The 19,629-nt window shown below is 39.1% G+C and overlaps 1 protein-coding gene across 1 annotated transcript; it reads right to left on the reverse strand.

Moving 5' to 3' along the window:
* On the reverse strand, positions 1–1,536 carry LOC149145706 (putative aspartyl protease At4g16563). Its single transcript, XM_089449437.1, has one exon. It carries the CDS (start codon positions 1,492–1,494, stop codon positions 259–261), a length of 1,236 nt encoding a protein of 411 aa, XP_089305563.1. The 5' UTR covers positions 1,495–1,536; the 3' UTR covers positions 1–258.
* Positions 1,537–19,629: the final 18,093 nt, after the last annotated feature.

Genomic DNA, 19,629 nt, shown 5'->3' on the forward strand with positions numbered 1-19,629 from the left:
TTCAAACTCTAGCAAATCATTTGCTGATTCTCATATAAAACTATAATAAGAAACATATAAAACTGTGATAAGAAAACATTGAGATGAAATCCTTACATAAAGCTAATATAGGCAAAGTAAATTGTAGTGTAAAACAACCACAATCTATAATACATGGAAGTCAAAATACTGAATAGTGTGATACCAAACTATTCAAATACTCTATTGAAAACACATACGAACATTATGATAAACTAGGAAATATAGTATGCCCATGATTCAGTGGAAGGTCTTGCAGGTGTGCTGAGTGAAGCCTAAACGATTTTTCTCTCTGTCGTACAATATATAGAAATTCTGCTGCTGATAGTTTCCCAAGATCACAGCGGGTCCATGATCAACCTCTGAATTAAAAGTTCTGGAGCTCACCATTGTCAAGCAGATGGAATCAAAACTGTCAAAATAAGTGAAATAGTTGGCAACAGGCAGCACCATGTCTGAGCCACCCTCGAAATGGAATGCAAACTCAGGCAACAGAACATTATCTATATCAGAGATATTGTAACAGAGTCCCACACCAGTCTTGGCTTCAATTTCTCTAGCTCTTCTGTATCGAATCTGAGAAGCAAACCCAGCTACAATCTTCTCATAGATTTCTTCGTTAAGGACTGTGAAAGTAGTTCCCGAATCTATAATGGTTCCTCCATTGCCTTTGCTGTCGAATCTCAATAATTTGGAAGGCAGCTTTAATCTTTTCCCGCCAATACTGACCCCTCTGAGACCAATATAATACAACGATTTGTATCCAGAAGAGGAAAAAGGAGCTCTGGAATTGTTCAGAAAGGGAGTGTAATTCAAAGAAACGGCGCTGGGGAGCGCCCTGTCACCGAGGACCAGTTGGCTTTTCTTGTTCTCTTCATCAAAGCGGTGGCTCTGAAGGCAATATGCAAATCTATCTTTGCCAATGAGGTGTTGATGCTTAAGCTGGGAAGGCATAGACAGAGCACCTCTGCCAAACCCTGCAATACCAGAAGGTTGATCTATTGAAAGTACCGAGCATCCCACCACGAAATGCTTTATTGATGGCCTTCTGTCTTCCAATGGTAAAGTCAAGGTCTCTGAAAGTAGCAGCCCCGCTGTGAATCCGCTTCCATACTCAATTTCATAAACGGGGCAAGTGACCTGAGAGCAATTCTTGGTGGCAGAGCAATTCCCACATAAGCCCTCTGTGTGTTTACCATAATAGGCTTTGCAGTTTGGATTAGCACAACTCAGAAGCTCGCGAGATTTTGACTTAGTCGGAAGAAATAGGCCATTGGAATTCTTAGCCCTCTTTTTAGGGCAGTCGATACAGGTATAATTTCGTGTGCAGGGCACCCAGACAAGATCACTTCCGGTGTCCATGAGAAGCGAAAGATTCTGTGGTGGAGTTCCCACGGAGAATTTGATTGAATATTCTCCGAAGCTGCAGGCGTACAGAGGCTCCCCTACGCTTTCATTTTTCCCCCTTTTGCTCATCTGCCCGTGCCCATGATGAATCCCGCGCTTCAGTCCCCGGGCTCGATTCTGGCTCGCTTCCACGATCTTGGAAAGTTTTTCGTATTCTTGATCCTAAATATAAAGATTTTCGTATTCTTGATCCTAAATATAAAGATTTGGTTATATATATATATATATATATATATATATATTCCAAAGAAAAAAGCAAGTGATTTTATTTTGTAACGTTATCTCTTGATGGTTAATCCTCATGATGAATCTTTTTCTTTATTCAAAACATCAATTGTAAAAATGAACATTGTGGATCCTTTAGAGTTACAATTGTATATGGCAAAGGCAGTCTGGTGACTTATAGTGGATCCATCTCCTAATAACACTAGAAGTCTCAAGATTAGGAGTCATAAACAAAAAAATACATCTAAAATTAGCCCACCATCCTTCATGAGATGTTGTTATGATAAAAAATAATGGCTATTAGAGAAATTTTGAGGTAAAAAATGGGTCTCAAAATAAAAATGTACAAAAAAAATCAACTTTATAGGAACCAAGAGGATTCAATATGATGGTGTAAACCATGGGGGATGATTTACCAATTTTTGAGTATATAGGTCAAAAAAAAAGAAAAAGAAAAAAACTACATTATTCCATGGAGAGAGCGTAAAGAGGGATAGGGAGAGAGCACAAAGAGAGGATTTCTGCACTACATTATTCATGGCCACAAACCTTACTTCTTGGGTTTATTATTCCTCTGGGTTTATTATATCAATCCCTTGGGTTTATTATTCCCTTGGGTTTATATTATTAGTACCTTTTGTTTAATAGTATTCCCTTAGGTCCATAAGCCCTTGGGGTTTTAGTATTAATCCCTTGGGTTTATAATATCAATCGCTTGGGTTTATTATTCCTGAGTCAAACATGGTTTATTATGATGTTGACTATGGTCCAGCATGGAATTGTGATAAGGATTGTCTCAATATGAAAATCAATGACGGCCGGTCATGTTTATTTTAATGTTTATAATATTTGTCTTAGGGTTTATATACGTTAGGGTTATAATATTAATCCCTTGGTTTAATATTATTCCCTTGGGTTCATAATCCCTTTGCGTTTTAGTATTAATCCATTCGTTTTATTATTCCTTTGGGTTTCTCATATTAATCCCTTGGGTTTATTATTCCCTTAGGTTTATAATATTGATCACGGTAAACCATTTTCAATCATAGACAACCATGGTCAACCGTGTTTGAATGTCACATTGTGATAAGGATTCTCTCACCATGAAAATAAATAATAATCCATTAGGTTTATTATTCCTTTGGGTTTATTATTCTCTTGGGTTTATATTATTAGTCCCTTTTGTTTAATAGTATTCCCTTTGGATCATAATCCCTTAGGGTTTTAGTATTAATCCCTTGGGTTTATAATATCAATCGCTTGGGTTTATCATTCCCAAGTCAAACATGGTTTATTATGATGTCGACCATGGTCCAACATGGAATTGTAATAAGGATTATCTCAATATAAAAATCAATGATGGTCGATCATGTTTATTTTAATGTTTATAATATTTTTCTTAGGGTTTATATACGTTGGGTTTATAATATTAGTCCCTTGGGCTTAATATTATTCCCTTGGGTTTATAATCCCTTGGGGTTTTAGTATTAATCCATTCGTTTTATTATTCCTTTGGGTTTCTAATATTAATCCTTTGGGTTTATTATTCCCTTAGGTTTATAATATCGATCATGGTAAACCATTGTCAATCATAGCCAACCATGGTCAACCATTCTTGAATGTCACATTGTGACAAGGATTGTCTCACCATGAAAATTAATCATGTTTATCTTAGTGTCTATAATATTTATATTTGGGTTTAGGCATGTTGGGTTTATAATATTAGTCCCTTGGGTTTAATATTATTCCCTTGGGTTCATAATCCCCTGGGGTTTTAGTATTAATCCCTTGGGTTTATTATTCATTTGGGTTTATAATACCAATCCCTTGGGTTTATTATTCCCTCGGGTTTATAATATCAATCATGGTCAACCATGGTTGAATGTCACATTGTCACAAGGATTATCTCACCATGAATAAATCATGTCTATTTTAGTCTTTGTAATATTTATATTTGGGTTTACAAATGTTGGGTTTATATTTTTTTTTTTTTGACTTTAACGGTTAGATTTTTATTTAAAAGGCGGCAAAACAGCTGCCGCTTGCATTTACATTGGATTGAGTTTCTCAATTTCATTTCTCTCTGAGTTCATGAAGTCCACGATTCCATGATCAATCTTTGATTCAGGGTCGTCTTTTGGAGAAGCAACGCTGTATCTCTGCCGGATGGTTCTTTACCTTGATGTTACCAGCTGATTCTGACAACCTGAGTATGCCTTTCTGGAGCCTTCCTCTAACTCTGTTGCCAGAGGAGCGAATCGGATATGAGCTATTTCCACTTGGGAGTATGAAAATCGTTTTCCATCTCTAGTCTTCATTCTAACCTTCCAACGCCTTGATTTTTGTCAAAGCAATTTCCCCTGGAGCAGAAAGAGCCGTGCGAAATGGGCAGCTGTCCGATTGAATGTACAGAGCCTGACGTAAAAATTTTGCATTGCTGAAACACCACGATCGACGTTGCTGAAACACCAGTTTCAGCAACTGATAAAATAACTGTGTTGCTGAAACACCATTTCCAGCAATCAATTTTCTGGGTTTTCTGTGTTAAAACAGAATTACTGGTTAATCCGGTTATGGGATGATGCAGAGAGAATCTTCCAAATTGACTGATAGGGTTCTTTGGCTTCTGGCAGCTCCAAGGCTGGCTTCAAAATCAGCTTGAGTATTTTGTCAAAGCAATTTCCCCTGGAGCAGAAAGAGCCGTGCGAAATGGGCAGCTGTCCGATTGAATGTACAGAGCCTGACGTCAAAATTTTGCGTTGCTGAAACACCACGAGCGGCGTTGCTGAAACACCAGTTTCAGCAACTGATAAAATAACTGTGTTGCTGAAACACCATTTCCAGCAAGCAAATTTCTGGGTTTTCTGTGTTAAAACAGAATTACTGGTTAATCCGATTATGGGATGATGCAGAGAGAATCTTCCAAATTGACTGATAGGGTTCTTTGGCTTCTGGCAGCTCCAAGGTTGGCTTCAAAATCAGCTTGAGAATTAAGCTGCCTCATAATGTGGTAGAAGGAGATTTTCTGAAACTTAGCCAGCATGGGTCTTATTTTCTTTAGAATTCGGCCTAAATGAATCTGCCACTGATTCGAAGGAGAATTCATTGCTTGAATGATGAGCCGAGAGTCTCCGAAGACCGTCAAAGTTTGAATGTTCCGTTTTAGAGCCAGAGTCAGCCCCTGCCACAAAGCTAGAGCCTCAGCTCTATTATTTGATTCGATTCCCAGACCCCAATGGTACTTGAGTAAAGTAGACCCATCGGGTTTCAGCAGCACTCCACCTCCACCCGCAGCTCCTGGATTGCCTTTAGAGGCCCCGTCGAAGAAAAGACAATGGTCATCTAGTGCCGATCTCCACTTTAGAAATTCCTGTTCTTCCATACGGATTTCCCACTTAGCATGGCAAGTGGTTGGAATAGTAGGGATGGGTTGATTATTTGGAACGATTTCTTTTAGCCACAGCTCCTCCTCATTGTCCAGCTTTACTTCATTCCTTAGGGTTGGCTTAGCTTCCAAAGTCTCTCCCAATAAAGCTTTAATTTTGGATATAACATTGTTTACAGTGCAGATTTCTCCTCTGAAGATTCTGTTGTTCCTTTCCAGCCATAATTTCCAACATATGTATTTAGGGGTCCACATCCAAGCAGCCCTAAGGAGGTTTTTATTGTTGGTTGGAGGAAGCTTGGCCCACTCGTAGAACAGGGATGGCACACTTCTTGGTAGCTCAATCTTTTCCGCCCTTGAACTCAGGACCCCTTTCCAGACTGCCTTGGCAAAGGGGCACAGCAGCAACAGGTGATCAGCTGTTTCTTCCTCTGATATACATAATGGACATCTGGAGGGCCCTTCCATTCCCCGATTTCTCAGATTGTCTCCTGTGAGAATACTATTATGAGCAAGTGTCCAGCAGAAAAAGTCTATTTTAGGGAGAGAAGGAAAGTTCCATATGAATTTCCATTGCGTTGGGTCTGGAGGGACATTCGGGACAGCAATTAAACTTTTGTATCCTTCAGCTACCGAGTAGGAGCCAGAATGGGAGCCCCACCCTCTTTTATCCTTGGCTGTTGCTGATAATGGTGATTTCCCTTGCAGATTGTCTAACAGTAAAGAAGCTTCAGATTGCAAATGGTGTGGTACCTCCCCGAGATTCCAGCTGTCCCATCTTCTTTCAGCATCCTCCGTCCAGTTGGTTATGTCCCATAGAGTTTCCTTGTTGTTGGAATGCAACCATAGCTTAATATTTGCCAGGCCTTTTATATGATGAAGAGGCTGGTCTCCAAGAATCTGATCATTCCAAATTCTTATTTTTTTCCCATTACCTGGGATCCAATAGAGGTTGAGGCTGAAGTTGTCCAGAGCAGCGATACAAAGTTTGGATATTGGGGAGCCTTTGGAATTTTTTGGAGGAAGATCAAGACATCTCAATCGTTGACCTTGAAAGTATTTCTTCCACAGCACTTTCTTGCTCCAGCTTATTTTTCCTGCCACAATATTCCACAATATTTTTGAGCCAAGAGCGAGATTTTGGGCAGCCGAGTCTCTAATTTGCAGGCCTCCTTCTATGAAAGGTTTCTTAATGGTATCCCAATTTACTAAATGAAGCCTTCTTTCGTTGTTTTTTCCCCCTTCCCACAGAAATCTTCTCAGCATACCATCCATTTTACTGAGAAAGGTTTTGGGGGCGAGGAGAATGGAATGCTGAAACAGAGGCATGCTTGTTAAGACAGATTTTATAAGGATAATTTTCCCAGCAGTGTTCAGCCAGGAGGCTCCCCAGGCATTAATTCTGAGTTTGAGCTTGTCCAAAAGGGGCATCCAATGGGAAACTTTGGGGATGGATCTGAAAATTGGGATCCCAAGATATTTGAAAGAATCCCAGTCTTGACAGATTTTCATTTCAAGAAGCCTAGCTATATCAGCAAGGTTTTTAGCTGAGCAATTCCAGCCATAGATTGTACTTTTTGAGTAGTTAATCTTGCTGCCGGAAGCTTCCTTATAGATGTCCAGTTCCTTTTTGAAAGAATTGGCCGAAATAATACTCGCTCCACCTAGTAGCAGAGTATCGTCGGCAAATTGAGCATGGTTTATTTCTTTGACATTTTGCACCATTCTGAGACCTGGCAGAATTTGGATTTGCTGACAGTAGTCGAGCTGGAAACTCAACACTGAGGCTTGAATGGCATAGAGAAGCGGGGACAGCGGACAGCCTTGCCTTAATCCCCTTGAAGCTGTAAAAAATTCAGTTGATCTTCCATTTACCAGCGGAGCAATCCAAGGAGAGGCGATGCAGGCTTTCACCCAATTTGTGAATTTTGTTGAAAAGCCCATTTTTGTCATAACTGCAAACAGGAAGTCATGCCTCACCCTGTCAAAGGCATTAGCCAGATCTAGTTTTATTACCATTCCTTTCTCTTTTCTCTGGACACTTGAATGTACTGCCTCTTGAACCAGTACAATATTATCCAGTATCTTTCTCCCTTTGATGAAGCCTCCTTGGTTCTCCGGTATGATGTCCGGCAATATATTCTTGAGGCGCATGGATATTATTTTGGTAATAAGTTTATAGCTAGTATTACACAACGAAATGGGGCGGAATCTACTGAACTCAGAAGCTCCTTTTTCTTTCGGAAGCAAAGCCAAGAAGGCTGAATTGGTGCTGCCTCCTATCTTAGTACAAAATTGGGATTTCCTTACCATTCTCAGAAGGTCTTTGTTGATAATTGACCAGCAAGACTGAAAGAACCTGGCAGTGAACCCATCAGGCCCTGGTGCTTTATCCGGGTCCATGCAATCCAAAGCTTTCTTGAGCTCATCCATGCTGATCGGGGCAGTCAGCATATTATTGACGGGGTCTTGCACACAGAAGGGGATCAGATTGTACGGATATGCTTGGGGATCTATAGGCTGGTAATCAGGAGCTGAATAGAGATCTTTAAAAAAGGAGAATGCTACTCTCTTTATGCCCTCAAAATCATTAACCACTGTATCTTGGAATCGGATTTCTGAAACATTTTTGTATTGCTTTCGGGCTTCGGCATGTTTATGGAAGAAACTAGTATTTTTGTCGCCGGCTTGTAACCATAAGTTCCTAGATTTCTGTCTCCAATACTCCTCTTCGTCCCTACTGGCTTTATGAAAGGCTTTTTGTAACTCAACTTCTTTTTGGAGCAGACTTTGGGTAATATCTGAATTCTCCATTGAGGATTGGAGGGCAGCAAGATTTTCTATAGACTCTTTTCGATTGGCAGCAGGAGTTTTCAAAGCTTTTGCCCATTCCTTGAGCTTTCTCTTAAGAGCCCGCAATTTTTCTTCCCACACGAAGAAAGGGGAACCCTGAATTTTCCGGTTCCAGACTTCAGCAACCACCTCATTGAACCCCTCTTGCTGAATCCATAACGGGCTAAATCTAAATGGAATGGGTCCAAGAAATCTATCCACGGAGAGTTCCAGACTTATGGGTTTGTGGTCAGAGGTGCAGTTGGGCAGAATTTTGGATGAGGTCATTAGGCCACTAGTGAGGAAGGAGGTTTGGACAAGGAATCTGTCCAAGCGAGCTGCTATATGGCTGGGACCTAGTCTTTTATTAGACCAAGTATATTTCCCGGCTGAAGGTTTGATGTCCTCCAAATCCCAATCGTTCATGATGTCTTCTACCCATTCTCTGGCAGGGTCCCTTACAGGTGAACCACCTCTTTTCTCTTCAGCAGCTAGAGTAACGTTCAGATCCCCTGCAATAATGATATTTCCTGGATTGTGCAAAACAAGAAAGGACTGGAGCGAGTCCCAGCAAATTTTTTTCTCCGATGGCAAGACTGGAGCATAAAGGTTAAATAAACTTACTTGTTGACCAGAATCTTTGTGAAGGAGTTGAGTGAAAATCCAGTGCTGGCCACTTTCTTCTTGAATCAAGTCGTATTTGGAGCTGTCCCAGAAGGAGGCGATCCCACCAGAGGCACCTCTAGCACTGACAGCTCTTCCAGGGCCTTTGCGCCAGAATGTTTTGCTGGATTGGAGGAGAAGAGAGTCCTCCATCTTTGTCTCCTGGATGAGAAGGATTTCAGGCATATGCAACCTTACAATGTCTTTCAGGGCCTCTTCTTTCAGCCTGCTACCTAATCCTCTGCAATTCCAGGAGACGTATTTCATTATTTACTGGAGAGGGGGGGAGTGGCTCCTTTTGGAGCCTTGTTATTCTTGCGCCCGGATCTGGTATTCATCATTCCCTTGAGGGTTTTCTGGGAACCTTGGAGAACATCCATGTAGGTTTTCTCCTCTCTTTGTTTCTTCTTGGATTTTCGGCCCCTGGATGTTTTGATAGGAGAGATTTGAGAACTGTCTGATTCAGATTCTCTTTCTTCTGATTCTTCTCCTGATTCGGAGGCAAGACTAATGTGTTCGTCATCGCCTGCTTTTCCCCCTTGATCTGCCTTGGTTAGTTGGGGATTTGATTCTTCTTCGGATTCTTTCCTTTCCTTCGGCTGACTTTCAGTTTCTTCATGTTTCTCTGAGGCCTCCCCCTTTTCAGCTGTGGATGGGCCTTCATTTGAGACTGGTTTGGTTTTGTCGTTGGGCTGGGGATTTCCCTTTGATTCTGTCTGCTTCTTCTCGTTTGGCTTTGAGACTACCTTTCCTTTTTTTATTTCCTTCCATCCTTCTTCTTCCTCTTTATCCCCTGATGGTGCTTTAGGGCAGTTTCGTTGAAAATGGCCATGTTCATGGCAGATCCTGCATTTAAATGGGAGTTGCTCGTAGTCTAGCTTCTGGTAGTGATGCCAATCTCCCACTGTCAACTTGATAGCTTCCGGTAGCCCAGCTTCGAGATCCACTTCCACGCATATTCTGGCGCAGGTGTATTGGCCCTTGTTATCAGCTTTGTCGATGAATCTTCCCAGTCCATTTCCTATCTTTTGCAGTGCTTGGTAGCTCCAGCAGTGTATTGGAAGATTGGGGAGCCGAACCCAAACAGGGACCTCCTTTGGGACATCGACTGAGGGGTCAAAGTCGGGTGTCCATTTATTCAGAAAGAGACCTTGGTTTCCCATGAAATATGGGCCATTTCTGAACACCAAATCTCGGTCTTCCTTGGTAGTGAATTCAAAGATGAAGTAGCCCCTTCCAATCGGGTAGCTGATTACATTGTTTGGGAGCAGGGGTCTCCAGTTTCTTTGCACCCAGTCATCAGTCGATTTGGTTGTTGGCCATCGTCCCATAAACTGCCCTACTAAACCTCTGTCAGCCAGGGCAAGGGCGATTTTGATTGTCTGGTCTTCTGGCAGAGCAATTTCTGGGATTTCTTCTAATTTTTTGATAAACTTCGGAGCTTCAGGCTGCATTCGTTTTTTCCCTCTCTGCGTAAGGATCTTCTTGAAGGCTTCTGCAGGCGAAATCGGAGGGGTGGGAGAGGGCTCCGCACCCCCTGGAGCAGCCATGGCGGCGGCAGCTGGTCGAAAACCTAGCAGAACGCATTCCCTATCGCGCGCGCGTTTTGGTATTTTCCTTCAACACTACAAATGTTGGGTTTATATTATTAGTCCCTTGGGCTTAATATTATTCCCTTGGGTTCATAATCCCCTGGGGTTTTAGTATTAATCCATTGGGTTTATTATTCATTTGGGTTTATAATGTAAATAACTTGGGTTTATTATTCCCTTAGGTTTATAATATCAATCATGGTCAACCATTGTAAATCATAGCCAACCATGGTCAACCATGTTTGAATGTTGCATTTTGATAAGGATTGTCTCACCATCAAAATAAACCATGTTTATTTTAGTGTTTGTAGTATTTATATTTGGGTTTAGCAATGTTGGGTTTATAATATTAGTCTCATGGGTTTAATATTATTCCCTTCGATTCATAATCCCTTGGGGTTTTAGTATTAATCCCTTAGTTTTATTATTCCTTTTGGTTTATAATATCAATCCCTTGGGTTTATTATTCCCTTAGGTTTATAATATCAATCATGGTCAACCATTGTCAATCATAGCCAACCATGGTCAACAATGGCTGATCGTCACATTGTGACAAGGATTGTCTCACCATGAAAATAAATCATGTTTATTTTAGTCTTTGTAATATTTATATTTGCGTTTACGAATGTTGGGTTTATAATATTAGTCCATTGGGTTTTATATTATTGTTATAATAATATAATTATAATCATAACATATTATTATAACAATAATAAAATAATATAATAGTAATTATTATTATCATTAATATAATAGCTATTATATTATTATTGTTATACTAATATATTATAATAATATTAATTATATAACTATTATAATAATAATTATACTTGTATATTATTATAATAATATAATGATATTATTATTATTATTATTATTATTTTGAATAAAGACTAATTCTATTAAGATTAGAAAAATATAGTACAATCAAGCTTGCATGCAAGCGAAGCAGAAAAGCAAGGGAGCCGAAGGTGAAAGGCTATCCACCTCGCTCCAAAGAGACAAACAAGGAAAGGGCCATAGAAAACACGGGAATACAAAAAGCTAGAACTAAGCAGATAGATCTACCCTGAGAGGGCAGTTACTGCCACACGACATTTTTTGCCTTTTGTCTTGCTTACTTTGACCCATCCAGAGGAGTTTGGATGAGCCGTGACAAGTTGTAGCCTATTCTGCCCCGGCGGCGGAATATCCTTATCAGACTCTGAGGACGAAGATAAATGAGAACGTTTTTGAGAGATTTGAGAGGTAGAGGGGTTTGCCAGATCGATCAAGGGAGCATCCAGTGGAATCTCAACATTCTGCCCATCTGCAACCATTTCCTCCTCATCCGAACTAGAGGAATTTGTATCGTCCATAGGAGGGGGAGGCACACAGGGATTCCAGCTTTTGGATTTGGGTTTGCGATTCATATTCTTCTTTTTGTCGAGGTTTTGGGTATAGGAACTCTGGAGGTGCCCCGTTTGATGACAATGGCGGCAATGGAAGGTTGTATTCTTATAATCCAAGGTTTGAGTCCAATGGAAATCTCCATGCTTGAGATAAATTTGATCCGGCAGTCCTTTGCTAATATCTATTTCTGCACAAAATCTACTAAAGGTGTAGAGTCCATTTTCCTTCCTTGAAGAATCTACAGCCAGGTAGCGTCCTAAGGTGTCTGCAATGGCTACGAAGACAGAGGTATGCCATAGATGCGTCGGAAGATTCAGGAGCCTGACCCAAATGGGAATCTTGGTGATGACAGTTGTAGTAGGGTCGAAGTCTGGAAACCAGGGGGTGAGAAAAAGCCCAGCCGAGCCCCAGAACCAAGGGCCTCCCGTTAAGGCCTTTTGGTAATCTTCATTTAAGTCAAAAGCCACAATGAAGAATCCTTTTGAACATAAGTAGATCTCGCTTTTTTTAGTCCAATTGGTATGGATCCATTGGTATAGATTCGATGTGCGAGGCCAGAGCCCATTAAATCTGCATATGAGTGCGGATTTTGCAAAAAGCTGATAGCGACCGTCAATCCCAGGATGAGAGAGATTGATGGAAGGAATTTCCTCTGATTTGTCTTCCAAAAATGGCTTTGGAACCCCAGCTGGTTGGGCTGCTTTCGCAGAGGGCTACGGTTGGGCAACGTCTTTACGGACTGCATCTTTATAAGAGAAAGAAGTGGCAGAGGAGGTCTGCCTAGAGGAACCACCTCTTAAACGAAAGGTAGCCACAATAGAAGCGTCCTTATGAATGTTGTAAGAGGATAGAGGAAGGGGATTCATAAGTTGCTTACCTTTATATAGCAGTCTGAGGTAAGAGGAGGGTATCCCCAGCTGGCATTCGAGTTTTTGCATAAGATCCTGCACGAGATCTGTTGCGTGTACCCATTGCATTGTCGTTTTTCCCGAGAGATTGACTTGGATCTGAAATGCTTGTGTTTCTTCAGGCAGATCTGGCTAGATCAAGAGAGGAAGTTGCTTCATATTTGTGCCCGTCTGAGGTTGCCGCCTGACTGTTGCAAGCCCACAGATCTGGGTTTTTTTAAGGCTTCTTGTTCTTCTGGGCTTCTGATCTATTGGTTCAATGGCAGATTTGAGCAGCTGACTGCCACCCATGGTTGGGACGCCCAATCTAGGTCTATGTATAAAGACCTGAAGGAGATGGTGGAAAACTTTGTATAAAGACCTGAAGGAGCTGGTGGTGATTATAAATATAGATTTTTGGAAAATATCTAAAATCCCAACTCAATTATTTAGCCACACTCTTATCTTATCTTATCCTTATAATGACCATTTCAATGGGTGTATCTGTAACATATTTTCTTGGTAATGACCATTTCATATAAGGGAAACCATATTTCTTCATTGATGTTTTCGACCCGGGGCTGTCGCATCCAAGGAGGTTGCCATAATTATTGGTAAAATGCTGTAACAGCAATCCAGACCTGTCGATCTACGGAATCCGCGAAAACGGAAACAGTCGGTGCTCCATTTTAAATCAGAAAATCAAAGTCTTTCCAAAGACTTTGCTCGTTCCTCGACGCGCATTGTGAAGTGCCTTTTTGATTGCGAAGTCCTCTGTGGACGGCATATTGTATTTAAATCAATGAGTTTTTCATCATTAACATGACCTCCATAGACATTCAATCATGAACTTGTGAAAGACAACGAACCAGAAAACTTTGTATAAAGAGCTGGTCAAAGACGACGAACCAAAGCACTGTGTATAAGTAACTGAAAGAACTGGTGGTGATTGTAGATTTAGACTTTTAGAAATATCTAAAACCCCAACTCAATTATTTGACGTAGCTGAAAGAGCTTGTGGTGATAACATCCTCTTCATCCTTAAGTTGCCACAATGCTATGTTGGAGCTGAGAACATAACCCGCTGCTATGCTTGAGGGACAGGGTATTAGCGTTCAATGGTAATACTTTGTTGACCTTATTTAGCCAGTCTTTTTGTTTTAGTTGTGTATTATTTATATAATATATTGATTTATTAAAAAAAAATTATCATGAGTGTGTTGGGGAATTATTCTTTTAATTTGTTGGGTAAAGATTAGTAAGGGATATCACAATATTTTTTCATATTTCTCTGCTTGGGTAGGTGGGAAGATGGGCCTCGAAGGGTCCCTAGTACGCCAATAAACTTTTTAATGAATTAGAGAGAATACGGATCATTTATGCAACAATACCTTCTTAGACCAAAATCAAGATCAAAGAAACATACATTTCTCAAAAAGAGTATATGCTATTATGTAGTAGAAGCACCCGTGGCAGGTGAAGAAAAGACACAAAAGAGGGACTAAGCTCTTCATACTTGGATCTGAGTTGCAATGAATAAATTTAGTCATATTCCTTCAAAAATTGGAGGAATTAGACTCATGTCTAAGGTGGGGCAATCAGAATGGAAGGAACTCAATTGGGCTCTCAAGCTTTCCATGTTTTCTCTGATACAATCCAAATTATGGGAGCATCGTTGCAAAGAGGTCAATCTCATAACTTCCTCTTGTCTCAATAGGACTATATCTTTAACATCACCATTGTTACCTTACAATAATGATATCATGAGGGAGATATTGTGGCTGGTACTAGAAACCCTTCAAGGGTTGCATAACATCATGCTTCCTACCTTTGAGAAGAGGCACAAAATTTTAAAACTCATGGGAGCGTTTAGCTTTGGCACATTCATGCTACATGTAGAATGTGACGACACTGACATTACAACAGCTCATCTAGACAGTGTCAAAATAAGCATACAAAATATCGTGTCCCTGTTCTTAGGTGAGGATGCCAACATCTACAAACACTATGGTCCAAATTATTGACCATTTGGAGAAAGAAATTAGTTGTATCACCAACTTCATATGAATTAGTTGAGAGGTTTGTGAGGAAGAACATAAAACTACTAAGAAGGGAGTTGACCAAGAAGGAGCTAACAAGGATTGATAGAGGAAGCAAGAACAAAGGAAGTAAAACTTGTAGCAAGAATGAGTTGAGAAGGAAAGAATTATGCTTTAACTACAAGTAATATTGGGCACCTAACCTTTATGCCTAAGTGATAGGAAGGAGGCAACAGGGGCAAAACATGAGGAGATTCCTTCTCATCTTGGGGATTCGTCTCTAGTTGGGTCCATTGATGTTCAGGAGAGAACCCATGAAGAATCCAAGCAATCAAGTCTAGATGGTGAGCATCAGCATGACATTATTAAAAAATACTTGCAGGATAGGCCAATAATAATCAAAAAGTATGAAAAAATATAGAGAAGGGAAGGGGGAAAATATTCGTAATAGTATTGATTAGGTAGACGCGTGTACAACAGAGTCCATAGAATTCTAGGAGGACGTCCATGAGCATTTAAGTGTAGTACCAGTGCATCCATCTTCCACAACTGGAGAGTACATACAACATATAGTTTCCACAGGTGGAGAAGGCTAGGGAGAAGACATTAAGGGAGACTTGAGTGAGGAGCATGTAGTAGTCAATTAGAATAATGAGCATGAACATGAGCAAGAGCCATTTACAGAGAGTTGGTCAAGGGCTCAAGCTGGAGTTATGATAGTTGGGCCTCCAGTGCAGAAAAATGTAGAGACATTTAGTAGGGCACCAAAATTTCTAGTAGAGGAATTATGGGGAAAGATTAAAATTTCTAGACGAATCTTATGATGTTGAATCATAAAATAGAGATAGTCCAAGTCACAATCTTATAGGAGAACATGAAAATTGAGGAACTCATAGGGCTATATTGCAAGTCAATGGCTAAGTTTTTAGTGTTGATGGATGGCTCAAGTCCCTCATGAGAGAGCAAGAGGGATATGCTTGGGAGTTGCAAAGTATCCCTATTCAGGGATACATCGATATAGCTTGCAACTCTATCAATACACATATGTACATTGGAGGAAAGTGGGGAATTTCTCCAAATGGATCTTATGTGAGCCCTCTAGATGGGTTTTATAGGTGTGCCAAGACTAAGCAATGATTTAATAACTTAGGGGAATCCTAATTACAATCAGAGTAGCACAACATCAACATGGTGGGGTTGTTTCTCATATGTAAACACAAGACATTATGAGTTGCTACTTAGTTGATGAGATGGTTCATAGGAGGACATTCTTAGTTGGGGACACAATATAGTTAGAGCCATGGTACATGGGCTATGAAGTTGGGTTATGGTGGCATTATGATCTAGGAGGGCCTACTCACAAAAAATTGATTCAACATTTGGCTTGGGATCTAGATGGTAGGTCACATTCTAATGGATCTATTGATGGGTAATGGGCTTGGAAGTTGAACTAAGGTCCAGGCATCAGGATATCTAACCTTGATTGGGTGATAAACTTGTTCATATGGAACCCTGGTATTGCGAAAGAAGGGATCAGTTTGGTGCTCAAAATTCAAAGTGTTCAAAATTTCTCGAAACTTGTACAATGCATAGATCTTAATGACCTGAATCTAACATAACTCATTTCACTCAAAACCCATATCGTATGCTATCAATATCCTGTTCTGATCGAATTACTGAACAATTAAATTTTTTGTAATTGGGTTGCAGGTAGGCTGTTGAGGCGAATTAATTACCTATCATTTAATTGTCAACCCGGGGGTTTCGTAAAACTTGTGAAGCATGCGTGCACTGTATATGCTAGAAATTAACTTCCAATTTAGATCAATTTAACTACGAAACCAAAAAACGACAAACCAAATAAACCTATTCTAATTCAACAATCAATTCAAAATAAATTATAGTACAATGCATGGAATTGAAATCTTAATATATCATACTTGCAGGAATTGAAATCTTGATCTACCACTTTTGCAGAAATGAAATTGCATGAAACGAAATCTATTCTAAGGGGTCATGTGTGCATTATTAGATCAGGATCCTATGAAATGAATAATCAAAACCACATGATATGAAATGAAAGCAAAAGCAATCATTCTTAACCTTTAGATATGAAAGCAAATAAAAACAATCACTCTGAACCTCTCACACAGGAAAAGACATGAAATAAATATATCTTAATCTATGAAAGCAATAAATCTTAATCTATGGAAAACAATAAATATTAATCTATGAAAAAACAATAAATCTCACACATTATAGGTGGCTAATCCAAAAGCATGAGGGATGGAAAGTTGAGAGGCTCCAAATACAAGCATAACCAAATCAAAGTGAACATCACTCATGAGCATGGTGTCAAATCCAAAATCTGTATTCAAAACATGAGCATTTCCCCAACTTTTCACATGCCCTTGAGAGGAGGAGGCTCTCCTATTTATACAAAAACATAAGAATCTACCTCATTAAAGAAGGTCCATTATTCTCTCCCTAGATCCCTAGAAAATATCATAGAGTTGCAACTGAAATAAATAATGATGAGACACATATCCTCTTTGACCTTTATCCAAATCTTATTCCATATATTGAAGGGAATTCGAATTTGAGTATTGGAGGCCACATAAGGGTGCCTTGGAAGCTTCCAAATGAATTACACATGTCATGAAACTCAAGCCACTTTTAAGTATTAGCAAGTATATGGCATTTTCCTAAGTTTTAACCATTTAATTCACTTATAATACTAGAAATCATTAACTTTTGGAAAATAGAAAGGTAACCCCATATAATTACGAAAATGGAGGCTAATGAAAGGTTATATGGTCATGGAGTTGCGACATGTGAGTGAAATGGTGGCGATAAAGGTGAAAGTGGATGATAATTTGAATAAATTTTGGAGAACCTACATTCCCCCCAACTCATGTTATTGTATGTCCTCGTGAAATCTACTACATTGCTTAATCATGATTTTCTTTTGAATGAGCTTGGATTATATCAATTGTCCTTAAACTTTGCATTTGTCAATTTCATTTCTTTTTGCAAAGTATTCCTTGCCATACATTGAATTAAAACATGTTTGGTTTGTTCTTGTGTGACAACCAAATATTAACTGGGATTGGTTCTTGTGTTTCAATACCTTGTTTCTTTTTGTTGCGACAAGATTCATTGTACATATTTAAGAATGGATCTTTAAGTCAGCCATATGATATGCTCATCATTTGGGCATTTATTTGCAAATCACATAACTTTTGAACCATAATGAAATCATAATTGATTAGGACAAGTATGTTAGGATGAAATGAAGTGAAATGGAACGAAGTGCTATGAAGAGTGATAATAAATGGATGTCCCTTCCCTCCAACTAAAGGTGTTTATAGTTTTTTTTTTTCAAATGAGAAAGGAAATATGGTGAAGTGTTTTCCAAAAATTATAATATTAGCATTCAAGGAATTCTATGATTAAAATCTAGAAGAACATACCTTTACTTACCTAGGAAGTGGAAAAATTGTACATATGTAGAGACGTTGTAGTCGTTGCTGGATCAAGGAATAGAATGTAGAATTTCATCTGCTTCTTGGTTGCCTAAATGGTGGATGAGGTGGTGAAAGTGGATTCTTTATTGCTACTGCTAAATCTGTTGTAGCTGCTACAAAATGCTGAAATGATATAGTCTTCACCTGCTACAAAACCCGATGGTAAAATTCAGTCATGAGAATAAATGTGTTGTTGTTGAGCATGAAGAGAAGTCATTGGATTACCGGCTATTAATGAATGTCATTAACCAATGTGAGGAAAAATCGCTATTAACGTCAACGAGTGCCAAGGTACCTAAGTACATCTTGCAAAGTGCGAATAGATGAGCTGATGTCGAGCCACTTGCAAGATCTAACGATTAAGGGACATTGATGTATTCCCATGATTGTCAGTGAGAGAACTTGTCATTGATGCATACAAGCCTCAAGGTACTAATAAGAACTCTATCCCTAAACCTAGATAATGTGCTGATGTTGATAGGCCAAGACTTGTTAGAAGGGAGGCCTTAAGGAATCCTCCATCATCTAATGTGAGCATGAAACGATGATTTTGAAGGACTATGAATGAAAAAGTTTTGCATTGGATTCAAGGTTTATTTGAAAGAGCGAAAAGGGAAAATGGAATGAATCAACTTTGTAGGGGAGCTGAATGGTTTTATTGTTGGGTTTAAAGTTTAGTGAAAGAGAGGCAAGAAATTATACTGACTGTGAAGGAAAATGAATAGTGGATCAAGATTTTATTTGAAAACATGAAAAGGAAAATGGAATGATAATATTATTGACTGAAGAAGTGGAAATGCAATGAAGGTTTTATTTACTGAAAATGGAGGAATGCAATGGTGAGACTAGCATCTCAAATCTCTCAAGTGTTGGATCTGATTTGACATCATATGCTCATGATTTGATATTTCATCTTTGATGTTGCTTTGATCATGTTTTTGTGAAATAAATGTGGTCTTTGAGAGAGACACTGTTCGGTTATGGTCATCTATTCTTTCTCCTGGAACCTGCAAAAAAAACCAGTACTTCTTCTGCAATGAAATGTAATATTATCAAAAGAGATAGGTGATCAATCTCTCTATTAATGACATTTACACAAAAAACTGAGATTCGGTACTAATAAAACAAATTCATGAAAGAAAACCAAACAAATTTTTACCTGTATCCAAACTAGTGCCTCAGGTTACTTGTTGTGTCTTGTCAGTAATTTATTCATTCTTTTTCTGTTTCAAACTATGTTAATATCTTTCTCATTATGTATATCTTGTCGAGATCTTTCCAATGATGTTTGAATCATCGAAATCCAATGTCGTATGAGAAAGTTAAGTTGATTTGAAATTTGGGTGAAACAGTGAAGATTGTCATATGGAGATCACATATGTGAGGACTTGCAAACACTAAAATAAAATTATTTTATCTTGATGGTGAGACAATCCTTGTCACAATGCGACATTCAAACATGGTTGACCATGTTTGGCTACGATTTATATTATAAACTTAAGGGAATAAAAAACCCAAAGGTTTGATATTATAAACCCAAATTAATAATAAACCCAAGGGATTATAAACCCAAGGGAATAATATTAAGCTCAAGGGACTAATATTATAAACCCAACATTCATAAACCCAAATATAAATATTACAAACACTAAAATAAACATG

The sequence above is a fragment of the Pinus tabuliformis genome, chromosome X (assembly GCF_031772625.1).
Source record: "Pinus tabuliformis cultivar Carrire ecotype Pingquan chromosome X, CPIR1, whole genome shotgun sequence".
Classification (NCBI taxonomy): domain Eukaryota; kingdom Viridiplantae; phylum Streptophyta; class Pinopsida; order Pinales; family Pinaceae; genus Pinus; species Pinus tabuliformis.

Excerpts from the sequence above, each read along its gene's own strand:
- LOC149145706 (XM_089449437.1), bottom strand. The coding sequence starts at position 1,494 with ATGAGCAAAAGGGGGAAAAATGAAAGCGTAGGGGAGCCTCTGTACGCC.